Source organism: Zalophus californianus, chromosome 8 (genome assembly GCF_009762305.2).
Source record: "Zalophus californianus isolate mZalCal1 chromosome 8, mZalCal1.pri.v2, whole genome shotgun sequence".
NCBI classification, from domain to species: Eukaryota; Metazoa; Chordata; class Mammalia; order Carnivora; family Otariidae; genus Zalophus; species Zalophus californianus.
Genome location: NC_045602.1, coordinates 60,646,481 through 60,663,348, shown reverse-complemented (window position 1 = coordinate 60,663,348; position 16,868 = coordinate 60,646,481). Strand labels below are relative to the sequence as shown.

Here is a 16,868-nt window from a genome sequence, read left to right as displayed (position 1 = left end):
CACTCAGTGTTAAGACTCAACCACAACAGTACAAATATCAATCAGATAGTAAAAGCTGAACTGTCTAGATGAAAGAGTAAATTTTTATCAGTATACCTTTCTGAAGATTTACATTTTGGCTCAGTTAACACTGATACAACACACAATGAGTTGTGAATACATTTTATAGTTCTTAACACATTAAAGTAACATCACTTACTACATCATGAAACAAAGAAAGCCTTATTACTATAAACAAGACACATTTTGAAATATTTAATACATATTTTAAATGCATTTCAAATACATGATACATTTCTATTTAACATGAAGCAAAAAAGGAACATCCATCACCCAATCCAAGAACATTATCATACATACAAGTTACTTAATGAGCTTGCTCCAATTCCATCAACCATGTTACTTATTTTTCTTTAATGTTACTAATAATTATTTTCTCACTTTACATGCACCTGTCCTATGTCAGTATTACCAAGACTTAATTTATTAGTAGTGTTAAGGTCTACCCGGGATTATAAATCCTAATGTTGCTATAGCCTGCTCCAGTAGTCCTATTACTTGTATTAATACTTAACATGTTTTTAAATTGCTGAAGTTAAATTAACTTATACCTCTAGTAACTCTGACGAAACATCAAATTTGAATTCTTTGCCATTTTCTTCCTCTGGTTCCATGCGTTTGTAAAACAGCATATACGCACTGTGTGTCTTTAAGAGGCAAAGAAAAAAAAGGTATATTTTCATTTTGACAAAGTATAACTATAAAATTAGGTAACATGGAAGAAAGAAAACAATGTAAATTATATATAAAAAAATGATTACCTTTTCGAAGGAGAAATCCATAAATTTATCTGTAACAGAATCATAGGTCTTGGTCTGTTTAAAAAAATGAAAGTTTTCCTTCTTTAAAAAATATATATTTATCTCAGTTGTATTTATACATAAAACATTTCATAAACAGCTAGTTTATTCTTTATAAAAAAAATCGTTGACAGAAGTTCTTGGCTAAGAGTATAGTTGACCCTTGAATAACACAGGTTTGAACTACACAGGTTCACTTAAAGGCAGATTTTTTTCCCCAATAAATACAATAGCATACTGTAAATGTATTTTCCTTACAATTTTAAAAGATTTATTTATTTATTTGAGAGAGAGAGAGAGAGAGAGAGAGAGAGAGAGAGAGAGAGAGAGAGAGAGCGCGCGCACGCGCGCCGGAGTAGGGTTGGAGAGGGAGAGAATCTCAAGCACACTCCCCTATGAGCACAGAGCCCATTGACGTGGGGCCTGATCTCACAGCCCTGAGATCACGACCTGAGCCAAAATCAAGAGTCAGATGCCCAACCAACTGTGCCACCCAGGCACCTCTCCTTATGATTTTCTTAGTAACATTTTCTTTTCTCTAGTGTACTTTTTTGTAAGAATACAGTATGTAATAAGTGTAACATACAAAATATGTATTGATTGAGTGTTCATGTTATCAATCAGGCTTCTGATCAACAGACAAAAGTTATACTTGGATTTTCGACTGTGTGGGGGCCTGGCATATTTAACTCCCACATTGTTCAAGGGTCAACTGTAACTGGAAACAAAGATTCAAAATATTTTTAAAGATACTTTACCATAAAATATATAAAGCTAAATAAAACATACTTGCAATTTAAGAACTACCTTTTAAGAGAAGAGCTTTGAAAACTTTACTTTTTTTTTGTTTGAGGAAATATCCCAGGAATAACATCTAGAGATGCAATAGATTTAATTATGGCATCAGTAACTTATTACTTCCTTCTTCTACCCATTTCTGAATGTTAGCAAATTGCCTACTTCTCCTTTTCTATTCAAAGTAGTACATAAGAGCACCAAAGAGCAATAAGGAAGTCCTTCATTAAAATCCACAATGTGAATGGTGATTTCACAATAGACATGGCTATTAAAGTAAAAAATAACTTCACATTTGGGCTTATCTGTGAAATGGAAATGACTACTTAATGCTTGACTTATGAGAATCAAAACAGTATTTTAAAATTGTTTTCAGAACATCGGTACTTGGATAAAATGCCTATGAAATACAATTATTATAATTATGTTATTATAGGGGTGCCTGGGTGGCTCAGTCATTAAACATTTGCCTTCGGCTCAGGTCATGGTCCCGGGGTCCTAGGATCGAGCCCTGCATCAGGCTCCCTGCTCCGCGGGAAGCCTGCTCCTCCCTCCCCCACTCCCCCTAATTTGTATTCCCTCTCTCACTGTGTCTCTGGTCAAATAAATAAAATTAAAAAAAAAATAATTATGTTATTATAATAAAACTACTCCAACCTAATTGTCTTTTTTCATGTCTTAGGGCTAATTACATAACAGGTTAAGATATTCTTTGTGTCTCCTGTCAATAGTAATAACCAGGTTACTCCTGTTGTTATAAAAAAGGCACTGAAAGAATAATTCTTTGAAGTTTAGCTCAAGCTAATTTCCTTGACAAAGATTTTTCATATGAAGTCAATAGAGTAATTTCTTTTTGCTCGAGTCTCAAAGCATTCAAGTGGACAACTTCTTCCATCATGTTTCATGGCAATGCAATTCAATTCCTATACTACTATTTAATTTTTCAATTTTAAGTCTTAACCTTCTTTTTCAGTTGAAGGCAGAAATTGTAATTTAAAAAGTATTTCCCAGGGGCACCTGGGTGGCTCAGTCGGTTAAGCGTCTGCCTTCAGCTCAGGTCATGATCCCAGTGTCCCCAGATCGAGCCCCACATCAGGCTCCCTGCTCGGCGGGGAGTCTGCTTCTCCCTCTGCTGCTTTCATGCTCTCCCTCACTCTCTTTCCCTCTCAAATAAATAAATAAAATCTTTAAAAAAAGTATTTCCCAGTCTGGTATACATGCTGAATAGACTAGACTTCTAATAAACAACTGAATAAATTTTCGATTTAATCATAGCAATTAAAAGGAAGTTAAGTGGTTTTGCTACTGGATTTTATGATACTGCATAGCACCTGGAAAGTCATGGACCATTTATAACTTCTGAATAAAACTTACTGTCATCTCTCCACCGAAACATTCAGAGGCCAGTTGAGCAGAATCAAAAGGTTTTACCTCAGCATCATTAAAAAGATACCTAAAACAGAGCATATAGTGTTTATATACATACTGAGTATTATGCCTATTATAAAAATACATACTGAAAAAATAAAACTTTGTCAAACTATTTTTAATATGAGGTAAATAAATTCTAAGTTCTTATTTTGATAACACTAACCTACTAGAAACTGGGAATATAATTTTACAAACTGTAACTGCCCTAAAATCTGATAAATCCATTTATAAACTAGGAGTAATAGAAGCATTCATAAAAAGAAAAAGTTTGCATAAATATTACTTGTGCAGCTATCTTCCAAAGATAAAGATGCCATTTCAAAAAATGATAAAAAAAGATTCAAAATATATTTATGGAACTAATTTCAAATGGACAAACAAGGTTAAGATACCACTGACATGCTGGCTTGAGGAGTTCAACAAAACTATTCTAACTACAGATCAATGTACATTTTGCTCAAAGAAATATCCCTAACACTTAGAACAATGCCTACCATAGATACATAGCCTCTATACATGAGACTCTACTTAACAACATCTGAACACCAAAAAAGAGCTATTAAGCACTGATTTAATGACTTCTATTCATTACCTTGATAAAAGATGACAGAAAGAATACGCGGGTTGGAAGGGGAAAAGTAAGGTGGAGAATGCAGGTAACTTCAAATTGCCTTATATAAGGACCTCATAACCACCCTACAGGAGACACTCAGTAAAGAACTCTTGAATGAGTGAACAAAGAAAAGATTTGGAAGGTGCAATATTGTCTATATATCTAAAGTTGTGTGCAAAAGCTTGTGTGTTCTTTTTTCTCAGGAGAACATTCATCAAATTCTCAAAAGAAGGTTAAGAACAATCGATTCCTACTATCTTAAGAAAGTTGCTTTCATTTAAAAACTGCCTTTTCCTAGTTTTATAGTTTAAGAAAAAATAAAATCAGAAAACATATCTGAAACAAAAACAATCATAAGTTTACACTTTAAAAAAAGAAAAAAAAATTTTAAATCCCAAGAATAAAATACTTAAAACTCACCATTTGTTGTTTTTATAAGCATGTGGATTGACTATATCTCTGATGAAGCTATAATAGTGCCCACCATCTGCTGTTCCTGTGTGAACAGTCACTCCTATTAAGTCATACTCATAGCTTTCTGTGTCTTTTGAATGATCACTGACTTCCTTAAAACCTGAAATGATTTACATAAAATAATGGTAATAAGGTTGAAAACTGCACAGTAACATCTTTGAATCACTTTACCTCACTTTACATAATATATTTAATATACAGAAATAGGCACAGATACATTATATATTATAATAGGTACAAAACAATTGCATTTGCTAGTCATTCCCCATCCATAGTCTACAATTTTAAGGAACATTTATACAAATCATTTGGAAAAACAACTGTAAGTATGGACATCAATATAATATATAAATATAAAATATGTTCTTTCTGTTTAATCTTATTCCTTTTGAAATAGATAGTACAGTATTTTTCATTCAAGCTAGGAGCAGGCAAACCCAAGATATGGAAAGGCATTAAGATACTCATGCTCTTTAATCTCAGGTTAAGAAAAAGGAGCACGGTACTGGTAGCATGCTGGCAATTGTTTATTAGTTAATAGAAAACATTCTATATTAGGAGACAGAAACAAAATAAAAAGACATCCTTCCTGTCCCCAAAGACTTAAATGTGAAAGGCATAAAAGATACTAAGGAAAAATTAAAAAATGATCTAGTAAGTTTGAAGATTTATGACTTATGATCTGTATACCCAGCATCATATATAAAGGAAAAAGTATAATCAGAAACAAGTGAAAACAGATTAGATTAACCTGAATGCACAGTCTAAACTGGAAAGTGACAACTGAAGAGAGAAGGAAATGGCTAACAGTGTCTTAATAGTGACTGAGCAGTATGGATGTGCTAGGATCTCACTCTGAATGCATCAGTTATGGCCTAAAAAAAATCTTTCATCTTGGCACAAATTTCTGCTACTTCTACACAAGGAAGCATCATGAAAAATACCAGAAAGCACAATAACTGGGCAGTCTTGCTATAATTTTATAAATGGTTTGTAAAGAGTTCTAAAAAGTAAGGTGTATATATACACTGCCTACTTCTTAACTTTGCCTGTATTTTCAAAGTTATCTTGTACTGGCTCATTTGCTGCAACCTCTAAACATACTCAAATTCTAAGGGTAGGGATGCCTGGGTGGCTCAGTTGGGTTCATGATCCCTGGGTCCTGGGATCGAGTTCCGCATCAGGAGCCTGCTTCTCTCTCTGCCTGCTCTGCCTGCTCGTGCTCTGACAAATAAATAAATAAAACCTTAAAAAAAAAAAATTATAAGGGTAGGGGTGCCTGGGTGGCTCAGTCGGTTAAGCATCTGCCTTTGACTCAGGTCATGATTCCAAGGGTCCTGGGATCAAGTCCCGCATCAGGTTCCCTGCTCAGCAGGGAGTCAGCTTTTCCCTCTCCCTCTGCTGCTCCCCCTGGTTGTGCTCTCTCACTCTGTCAAATAAACAAATAAAATCTTAAAAAAAAAAATCCTGAGGGTAACAATACCCCCCTTAACTCTATCCCTCTATAGCAACAGTCACCATCTTCTCTCCTCTTTTCAAAGAAAGAGTACATTCTTTTCTTAAAAGAATAGCCCGCGCTCACTATTTATACTTCTCATCTCCCATTTAGTGAAACATTTACTGGATGCTCATTAAGTGCCAGGCAATGGAGTATAAAGATTAAAATGCAGTTCTCTTTCCCAAATCTTAAAATACAGTGGCTTATTCAAACCTTAAAAATTTTAATCACGAGAACTTACTATATAAAGAAAACATTGCCAGAACCCTATTATGTAAAACAGAACTTCTCTAACTAAAGAACAGAAAGGCAAGAGCTAGACCTGTTCTGCTTTTTTTGCTTACCTCTTTCCATTCCTCACCTCTGTGGTCTCTGAGGCACATATACATAATTTTGAAAAGCACTGGTCTTACGGAAGTAATAAGAATTTGGAGGTAACTGGATATGAACCAAGTATCATCTTTAAATCACTACAATCTGCCTTTCTACTGCAATACCCAAATGAAACCGCTCTGATAAAGATAACCAAAGACATTCTACATGCTGTTTTCAGTCATGTTCTTTCTGAAACAATTCCTTTTCTTTAGCATTCAATACTTCTGACCAAATTCCCTTTTTCTTGAGATCTTCTTGAAATACTGACCCACTATTCACCAATGATCAAGCCACAAACCTGAGTCATTCTTGACTTTTCTTCCTCCCTCTAGTAGTAGACTACAAAGTCAACTTCAAAGGGACAAAGACCTTGTTCTTTGTTGCCACTCTATTCCCACTACTATGAGAATAGCAAATTATAGACAGATATTCAATAACTTCGTTAGATTCATTTATACATACAATCATCATATCCTATTAACTCTCCACACACTTCTCCCCAAATCTACTGGTATGCTTGTTCATTAAGCTACCATCTTCTCTGTGGTTTATCAGAATGGCCCCTCCACATCCCTTTCATCATCCTCTAATCCATTTCTATTGCTATAGTCAGAATAACCTTTCCCAGATCCCACCTGGTTATCTCAGTTTCCTACTTAAAATCTTCCAAAGGTTTCACATCAAAAAAAGATTACAATTATTAACATGGCCTACAAACAAAATGATATGGCCATTGCCTTTTTGCCCATCTCATCAACTCCACCCCCATCTCCTACCCACCTAAAGACATTAGCCATTCCTCTCAATCTATTCCTTATTCAAACTCTGCTTCAAAATCACCTTCATGAAAGCCCTCCCTGATACCCCTAGATTTGAGATACACTCACCATCCTACCTGATGACACATCCTGTTTATAATTTCTTGCTCAATAAGACTTGCCTACTAGACTTAAGTTCTATGAGATAAGGAACCATGTGTATCTTGTTCACTGCCATGTCACTAATGCCTAGCAGGATGCCTAGAACATAGTTCTAATAAATGCCAAATAGCTATTGATGAATTGACTGAACGTGCCATACTGTATTTAAATACAATCCCCTTTCCAAAATTCAATTTCATTTTATTAAAAGTGTAGTTGGTTACAACTTTATAGTTATGGCTGTCTTGTTATGGAGACTTACAATAAACACAGGCAAGAGAAAGAGATAAAAAATTACCTTCTTTCCTATCACTCTTTCCCATTAGAAAATCTTCCGTATAGGGCGTCATATCCAAACGTAATGGGAAGGAAAAGTGTGTATTCACTTTCTCTTTCATCATTGTTACCATATTAAACGTGTACCTCATAGTATTAAAACTCAGAATGCGAGGCAATTTCTTAAAACATGCCCTGAAAGACAGGAAAAAAAAAAAAGGAAAAAGAAAACTTAAAAATCTCTTCTAAAAGTACTTTAGGTGGTAACATATTTACACTACATGTATTTCAGTATTCAACTCAGTAAATAATAAACAGTATTTTAAATCATGCTTATTAAATATATCTATACCTATATTCCCCCTCTTACAGGCTTTTTTCCATTCTAAAAGGGTTTTACTGTGTCTAAGAAAAATAAAAAATTAAGCACACTGTGGTAAATTCCATGAAAAAGATATGCAAAAGTGCTATGGAAGCATAAAAAGGTATTGCACCAAACTTCAAAGGAGTTATGTCTTCAGTTCAGAATTTTCTTTTCCATCTTAACAGGGATTGAACTATTTATTTTTATAAATTAGAACTGCCAAGTTTAGCTGTATCACTTACTAGATGTATGACCCTCAACAAGTTACTTAACCTCTCTGAGCTTAATTCCTAATTTGGAAATTTCTAAAATGGAGATTAAAGTGCCTACTCCCTCCTACTTTTAGAATGCTGCCTGGCAAACAGCATTCAATAAATGCTGCTTGTTATTACAATAGCAGCAGCAAATTACCTAAGTATTATGGTTTAACAAATATTGCTAGTTCAAATTAAAACAAACAAACCAAAATTTCAGTTTAAACAAAAAATATATAAAAGCTTGGATTCATGAAAAATATGCGTTTTGGGGAATAATTCTTCACTGAACGTAAGATTCTAAAGAGACTTTAAATCAGGAGCTCAGTTTAAGAAAAAATTAGGAATTTAGGGAGACGAGGAAGGTAGGGGAAAGATTTCATAAACAGGAAATAAGTCTAAAAATCCATCATTACTGATTATTTGGGAGATTGGCAAAAGATGAGGTTATAGAAATATAAAGAAGTCAAATGATGAAGGGCCTTCTGTGCAATGTCAGAGTATGAACTGCATCCTGAGAGCTAAGAGTCACTAAAGGACCTGTGGTGGACCTTGGAACCATGCAAGATTCAGAGGATAAATGACATAATGGAACTAAAGAGATGAGAGTTATGTTATAGACTTACTGAACCTACAAGACACACAAGTCACAGCTGGGAGAACACAGCACAAAATTCTGAATTAGAATTAAGAATCATAAGCATGTCAATAGAGATTGAGATTATGGTGATAGACAAAATTATTCAGGAAAGAATGAATAACCTGAGAAAAACAGAGGTTTGAAGATAGAGCAAAAGATGATCCTTAGCCCATTTCTGCTGACCACTATGTTATCATAGACATTCAAAAAAGTATGGCAAGAGTATAAAATGACTGAGTGACACTGCCTGAAAGAGCAGACAGTATTTCAGAAAAACAGCAGAATCATATTAGCCAAAAGAAGGGAATGTTTCAAGAAGTAGGAAGTTATCAACAATGACAGATATTTTCAGTAAGCTTATTTATTCCAACTAAAAAGACATTCTCAGAAGAAAATGTCTCAGCCTATCAACTATCTTTTATTGATTCCTCATTATACCCCTCCATATTAACAAACTTTTGACTGACTCCATTCTAAGTCTTAACTCATACCCTAACCCAATTCTCATTAGATGGGCCTGTTTTCTCCCTGCACAGCTATGATTTCATTTAAGTATATCTACCTTACTTTTCTCTCTTGCAACCAACTTGACATCTGGAGACTGAGAAAAAGAGTACCAATCCTATCAGTGTAGATTTCCCTGGAAAAATCTTCTATTAAGCAATTTTAAGAGATGTCTTTTCATTCTCTGCCTTCCAACATGGTCAGATCTATCTAAAAAGTCCTGTTTGATCCCCAAGCCCTTTCTAGATTCCATTTTCCTTGTTGTTTTTTTATTGGCAAACTTTTAAAATTAATGATCTATACTTGATGCCATGTACCCTGACAGCCCTGCTTCTATTGCTACAACCCCAAAAAAATACCACTAAACTATCTTTCTACAAAACCCAATACTTTTACTCAGCTGTAATGTCCCCCCTCTTTCCTGAGGACTATGTCAATTTAATACCTTCTTCGGGAGATTCTCTTCCCCAGTTTCTAGGTTACCATCCTATCATGAATTTCTTTCTTTCCTAGCTTCAATTCTGACTTTTTTCCACTGCACTTTTAGGTTGGCTTAGTCAGTCCTTTACGACAGTTATGTTCTTTCTCAGATGTCCAAATGGTGCCAACCAATTAGGCAAATAATCCCAAAATCTAGATATTAATTATTTCATGTCATTGTATACCAATCATATTTTCTATTACTGGTCAATGCAAATCCTCTACTTGAGGCAGACTAGCCTAGTCCCAGGCTTCTTGCACATACAAGGTCATTTCTATTTCTCTGCCTTTGTTCCAAATATCTAACAGCCTATGATGCTGTCTCAATCCAATTTCTACTTATCATTCAATGTTCATTTGGAGAACTGAAACCTCTTGACCCAATTACTCTGTCCTAAATGGACCAACTTATGGTTGGCTCTTAAGAAAAAAAAAATCTCTCACTTCAGAGAATCAGAGGAGGATCTCTTCAGTTCATGAGGAGACTCTTCATCATGATTCACTGATATACAGCAAAGGGCTAAAGCAATAGACCTTGGTAAATATTTAATTAAAAGGACACAAAAAAATTGGAAAAATTTAAGGGTGCTTCAAAGTACAATAACGGAATGACTGAATATTCAATTGAATAACTGAAAAAAAAAGCTGCTTATAAGAATAAGCTCAAGGGCACCTGGGTGGTTCAGTTAGTAAAGCATCTGACTCTTGATTTTGGCTCAGGTCATGATCTCCCGGCTGTGGGTTGGAGCCCCACATCAGGCTCTGCCCTCAGTGTGGAGTCAGCTTGAGATTCTCTCTCTCTCTCCCCCTCTGCCTTTGTCCCTCCCCCTGCTTGCACTCTCTCCCCCTCAAAATTAAAATCTTTAAAAAAAAAAAGAGGATAAACTCCAAGCAGCCGACCTTAACCTTAATCACATAATTTTCATAAAAAAATTTAACATGAATTTACCATTTGTGTTTTACTTCCACTTGATGATGTATCAAAATGATAAACATTAAATTTCAAAAAGCATACCTTTTTTCAGCTCGTACTTTCTTCCCACAATGAGAACAAGTATACATGTTGTCACCTTCTAAAGTGTCTTTAATAGTAACTTCATCAAGAGATTCCTGCATATTAAATCAGATTTTAAAGTCCCGTATTATTGTTTACAGTATGCAAAATTACAAAATGTAGTTCTTATCATTTGGGCAGAATGCACAGAGGAAAACAAACTTTTTTATAAAAAAATTCTAAATTTCAGCAAAAAAAATTTTTCCCTCAAATTGACAAGATGCTCCATGAATCTTACTAATTTTTTAAAAGTAGAAGTATTTCAACTTTGGGGGAAAAAAATCAGCTTTGTGGTCTACCTTTAATTCTTATTTGATCTGCACAGCAAGAAGAAAATAAATAAAACATGAAAGTTAATTTTTCACCAAGATGACAAACACAAACCTGCTGTTACAAGTAATTAAAAGCAGAAAAAGTCTAACAATATATAAAATGTTACTCACATAAATGTTCTTCATATCAGCCACTTGGCACCTCACAGTATAAAACTCTTCAGCAGTCTGACTAACATGTTCACAATCCTGGTAAATCAAGTCAAATATTAGTAATTTATTTTAATAAGCTAAAATAGACATTAAGATTTCAAAAAAGTAAAGAACAGGTGCAATACTTACCAAGGACACAACATTGTTTGTAATTACACCTCCAAACAAACTTTTGACGGTATTTTTCTTTAAAAACAAACAAAAGTAAGTAATTAAAATTGGGCAAATCTATACAGATTTCAAAGAAACAGCAGTATTCTGGTACTAACCAGTTCTGGAGACATTTCTTCAATTTTAGTAATGAGATCAGTAAAAAATTCTGTCATATCTTTCTGCTCCCCAGTATTCAGAGGCTGCTTATCCATAGTGTATGTTTTACAAAAGGGTCTAGGATTATATGCTTTGCATTCACTCTCCTGCAAAGGAACAGGGAGAGGGATGGATCATGAAACAATCAAATCCTACATTTCAAAAAAAGAACATTATCACAAGATTCTTGAATAAATAACAAAATGGAGTAAATCTACATCAGAACTGCTTTCTTCTGTTTCATTTTTGTTTGATTTTCATGGCATTTTCGGTTGTTTTTATTAAATTCAATTGATTAACATATAATGTATTGTTTCAGGGGTACAGGTCTGTGATTCATCAGTCTTACATAAAACTCAGTGCTCATTACAACACATACACTCCTCCCCCCCTCCACCACCTCCAGCAACCCTCAGTTTGTTTCCTGAGATTAAGAGTCTCTTATGATTTGTCTCCTTCTCTGGTTTCATCTTGTTTCATTTTTCCCTCTTCCCCTATGATCCTCTGCCTTGTTTCTTAAATTCCACGTATCAGTGAGAGCATATGATAATTCTCTTTCTCTGAGTGACTTATTTCGCTTAGCAAAATACCCTTTAGTTCCATCCCCGCTTTTCAATTTAAAGATGCTTAAATTACTGTTATGAAATTTGTATTTTTTTTTTTTAAGATTTATTCATTTCACAGAGAGATAGCGAGAGAGGAACACAAGCAGGGGGAGTGGGAGAGGGAGAAGCAGGCTTCCCACGGAGCAGGGAACTCGACACGGGGCTCCATCCCAGGACCCTGGGATCATGACCTGAGCCGAAGGCAGATGTTTAACAACTGAGCCACCCAGGCGCTCCTGAAATTTGTTATTTTTTTAAGTCTAATAATTTCTAGGAAGGAATCTGGGACTCAAAGGATGCAGATGTGTACTATGAAACAAAACAGAAAAATTTTGCAGGCTAAATTAAGATTTCCTGCAGACTGAACTTAGAGTTGTTTTTAAAATTTTATATTTATTCATTTGAGAGAACGCACAAGTGAGAGAGCACGAGCAGGCAGGGAGGAACAGAGGGAGAGGGTGAAGCAGACTCCCCATTGAGCAGGGTGCCTGACATGGGATTTGATCCCAGCACCCGAGGATCATGACCTGAGCCGAAGGTAGATGCTTAGCCAACTGAGCCACCCAGGCACCTGAGAACTTTATTAGTTCTTAAAAGAGTAGTTTAAGGGCACCTGGGTGGCTCAGTCAGTTAAGCATCTGTCTTTGGCTCAGGTCATGATCCCAGAGTCCTGCGACTGAGTCCTGCATCAGGCTACCTGCTCAGTGAGGAGTCTGCTTCTCCTTCTGCCCCTCCCTCCCCACCCCCAACTCATGCTCGCATGCACTCTCTCTCTCTCAAAAATAAATAAAATCTTAAAAAAAAAAAAGTAGTTTAAAATACTATTCTGTTTTGTCAGTTCAGATGGCATGCTCCAACTCTGTTAAAAGTAGATTAAAAGTGGGATCAGGGTGCCTGGGTGGCTCAGTCATTGAGCATCCAACTCTTGATTTCAGTTCAGGTCATGATCTCAGGGTTTTGAGATCGAGCCCCGATCAGGCTCCACGAAGCCTGCTTAAGATTCTTTCTTTCCCCCTCCCCCTCCAAAAAAAATTGCAATCCAGGAATGACTACTAAATCTTTTAATTTTGTTAAACATTTCATTTACTGACTCCTTGCTAAGTGTCAGAAGCTGAAAAATATAGGAATAAACATGATATAATCTCTGTCCTCAGGATTCTAACAGGTGAGATGAGTAACTTTCACTACAAGTGGTAGGTATGAGACAGAGTTGTGGAATCTACAGTTTTCTCACAGGAGTTGAAAATAAATTGCTTTGGGAAAGATGACAATAAGAAGAAAAGGGAGAAAAGTGCTAAGGAAAGAGTGTTGCAGGCAGAAGCAGCAGCATGAACAGTTGCACAAGTGATGAAGCAATAGGGTGATGGGCTTCCAAGGGCGGACACTTGCTACAGGATTCAGCTGGATAGAGGGAGGGGTAAGAGAGGAGGCTGAAGGGGTGCCTGACTGGCTCAGTCAGTACAGCATATAACTCTTGATGTCAGGGCTGTGGGTTCGAGGTGTTGAGAATACTTAAAAAAAATACTTAAAAAAGAGAGAGAAAGGAGGTTAAAAGAAAGGGGCAAAATCAGAAGACATGTGCTGATGAACCTGAATACTATTCTGTTCATAATAAAAAACCACCAAGAGTTTTAAGCAGAGGAATAATATTGTAAGATTTGCTAATTTTTTAAGATTGATTACTTTTATAATTTTGGGGGGGGAATTAAAAGGGACAAAGAGAAATCAATCAGAAAATTCTGGGGGTGGGGGGGTGGGGTGACCCTGTGATGGTGAAAAGGACCAGATGGATACAAAGGATTCATTAAAGGACAAATTAACAGTCGTCATGCAGATGAGTGACATGCAACTGTTAAAAGTCACTTTGACAAATAACACCAATAACTGACAAATTCAATTTGAAAAATAAGAGTATATAGTCAGCTTTCTTTCTGCCCGTGGACGCCGCAGAGTAAGCATCGTTAAAGTCTCCCCTCCCACCGCCGTCATGTCTAAGTCAGAGTCTCCCAAAGAGCCTGAACAGCTGCGGAAGCTCTTCATCGGAGGTTTGAGCTTTGAAACAACCGATGAGAGTCTGAGGAGCCATTTTGAGCAATGGGGAACACTTACGGACTGTGTAGTAATGAGAGATCCAAACACCAAGCGCTCCAGAGGCTTTGGATTTGTGACATATGCCACTGTGGAGGAGGTGGATGCAGCCATGAACGCAAGGCCACACAAGGTGGATGGAAGAGTTGTGGAACCAAAGAGGGCTGTCTCAAGAGAAGATTCTCAAAGACCTGGTGCCCACTTAACTGTGAAAAAGATCTTTGTTGGTGGCATTAAAGAAGACACTGAAGAACATCACCTAAGAGATTATTTTCAACAGTATGAGAAAATTGAAGTGATCGAGATCATGACTGAGCAAGGCAGTGGCAAAAAGAGAGGTTTTGCTTTTGTAACATTTGATGACCATGACTCTGTAGACAAGATTGTCATTCAAAAATACCATACTGTGAATGACCACAACTGTGAAGTAAGGAAAGCCCTATCTAAGCAAGAGATGGCTAGTGCTTCATCCAGCCAAGGAGGTCGAAGTGGTTCTGGAAACTTTGGTGGTGGTCGTGGAGGCGGTTTTGGTGGGAATGACAACTTTGGTCGTGGAGGGAACTTCAGTGGTCGAGGTGGCTTTGGTGGCAGTCGAGGTGGTGGTGGATATGGTGGCAGTGGGGATGGCTATAATGGATTTGGTAATGATGGTGGTTATGGAGGAGGCGGCCCTGGTTACTCTGGAGGAAGCAGAGGCTATGGAAGTGGTGGACAGGGTTATGGAAACCAGGGCAGTGGCTATGGCAGGAGTGGCAGCTATAACAGCTATAACAGCTATAACAACGGAGGCGGCAGAGGCGGCTATGGCAGTGGTAGTGGAAGCAACTTTGGAGGTGGCGGAAGCTATAATGATTTTGGCAATTATAACAATCAATCCTCAAATTTTGGACCCATGAAAGGAGGAAATTTTGGAGGCAGAAGCTCTGGCCCCTATGGTGGTGGAGGCCAATACTTTGCCAAACCACGAAACCAAGGTGGCTATGGTGGTTCCAGCAGAGCAGTAGCTATGGCAGTGGCAGAAGGTTTTCATTACTGCCAGGAAACAAAGCTTAGCAGGAGAGGAGAGCCAGAGAAGTGACAGGGAAGCTACAGGTTACAACAGATTTGTGAACTCAGCCAAGCACAGTGGTGGCAGGGCCTAGCTGCTACAAAGACATGTTTTAGACAATACTCATGTGTATGGGCAAAAAACTCGAGGACTGTATTTGTGACTAACTGTATAACAGGTTATTTTAGTTTCTGTTCTGTGGAAAGTGTAAAGCATTCCAACAAAGGGTTTTAATGTAGATTTTTTTTTTTTGCACCCATGCTGCTGATTGCTAAATGTAATAGTCTGACCATGACGCTGAATAAATGTGTCTTTTTTTAAATGTGCTGTGTAAAGTTAGTCTACTCTGAAGCCATCTTGGTATACTACCCCAACAGTGTGAAGTTAGAATTCCTTCAGGGTGATGCCAGGTTCCATTCGAAATTGATTTGCAACCTGCTTGGGCACAGAAGCCATTGTCTCCACAAACCTTGGTGTAGCTGAACTGACAGTTAATGTGTTGTGACCTGGAGTTCACCATTAAAAGGGTCACCCAAGCAAAGTTCTGGAGTTTATTTGGTTATTAATATGATTGTTGGCACATCCTATGCAATATATCTAAATTGAATTATGGTATCAGATAAAATTATAGATGGGATTAAAGCTTGTGTATCATCCATTATCATGTGTAATCAATGAACGATTTAATATTCTCTTGAAAAGAGTATATAGTCAGGACAAATCCAATACAAATGAACTCATTTAATGTTTTCAACTTATATAGGTTATATCTAAACTAGTTTTCCATATATGGTTCTCAAACATACCATTAAATATGTAAACATTTTTTGAAGCTCCAAAAGAGTGGTCTTGTGCTTCATATCTTCTGAATACTGGAAATCAAGAGAAAAATGTTCCATTAAAACATACTGATGGTAGCAAATTAGACAGTCTAGCAAAGAAAGTATTACAATGTGCTACTACTGTATCTGTTTTCATTCTTTTAGCTCTATGTAAGAAAAACAGTCTATTCTTTATTTGGCAATTTAGCATTTAAAAAATTATTTTATTCATTATATAAATGTAGCCATCGCTATTATGTAAGAAAACTGAATAAAGAGATCTTTAAAAAAAAAAATTGCTTTCCAGATCAGCACTCATTTGGTACAATGCTGTTTTCACAAGTTGGTTAACTGTTCAGGAACAGAAAACATAGGTGTGCAACAAAGCTGTTTTCTACAAATAAATCCATACATTTAAAAAAATGTATTATAATAATAAATGACATCTCTCCATCTAGTCATATCTTTTTTTTTTCTAGAGCAGTATATCCTTAATACTGCAGAAAAATTACTAGCCAACATGCTTGAAAGCCTTCTATATATTCAAATATCATTAATTCAGGTATCTGGCTAGACTCACTCACTAGAGACTTAGTCCTGAACACCAGCCTTATAGGCACTTACTAGATATACTCTAGCTCATCCAAATATTAAAAAAAAAAAAACCCACAAAACTATGAAATATTATCCTCACTACAAACCACTTGTCAAAATTTTGAAGAAGTTCTGATAGTCTTGTGGAATAATAAGCCTACATATAGAGTCAGAAGTATACACTAGTTATTTGTGTCAATTTTGTGGGGAGTGTTCAGTAATGTGGTTCTGCTATTTAGGAGCTTATAATCAAACTGAGGACATAAAGACACCGAAAAGGAATCTATTCAACATATAGTTACTGCAAAATTGTAAAATATTAAGTACAATAGGAACTGAACAAAAGGAATCAACAAAATTGACAAAACAAATACAAAATA

The 16,868-nt window shown here is 36.3% G+C and overlaps 1 protein-coding gene across 9 annotated transcripts in view; it reads right to left on the bottom strand.

Annotated features, from left to right (window-relative positions):
* Positions 1 to 16,868, bottom strand: part of USP34 (ubiquitin specific peptidase 34) — a 267,250-nt gene that overhangs the window by 46,519 nt on the left and 203,863 nt on the right. For all 9 annotated transcript variants that reach the window (XR_003524622.1, XM_027621741.1, XM_027621744.1 and 6 more), the window contains 10 exons: positions 15,880 to 15,945; positions 11,293 to 11,439; positions 11,153 to 11,209; positions 10,982 to 11,059; positions 10,500 to 10,594; positions 7,265 to 7,437; positions 4,120 to 4,273; positions 3,030 to 3,108; positions 822 to 875; positions 612 to 707 (listed from right to left, as the gene is read on the bottom strand). Coding sequence is in view for 8 of the 9 variants with exons in the window: in XM_027621741.1 (XP_027477542.1) it covers positions 612 to 707; positions 822 to 875; positions 3,030 to 3,108; positions 4,120 to 4,273; positions 7,265 to 7,437; positions 10,500 to 10,594; positions 10,982 to 11,059; positions 11,153 to 11,209; positions 11,293 to 11,439; positions 15,880 to 15,945 (999 nt within the window). In the remaining variant the exon portion in view is untranslated. The remainder of the gene's footprint in view (positions 1 to 611; positions 708 to 821; positions 876 to 3,029; positions 3,109 to 4,119; positions 4,274 to 7,264; positions 7,438 to 10,499; positions 10,595 to 10,981; positions 11,060 to 11,152; positions 11,210 to 11,292; positions 11,440 to 15,879; positions 15,946 to 16,868) is intronic.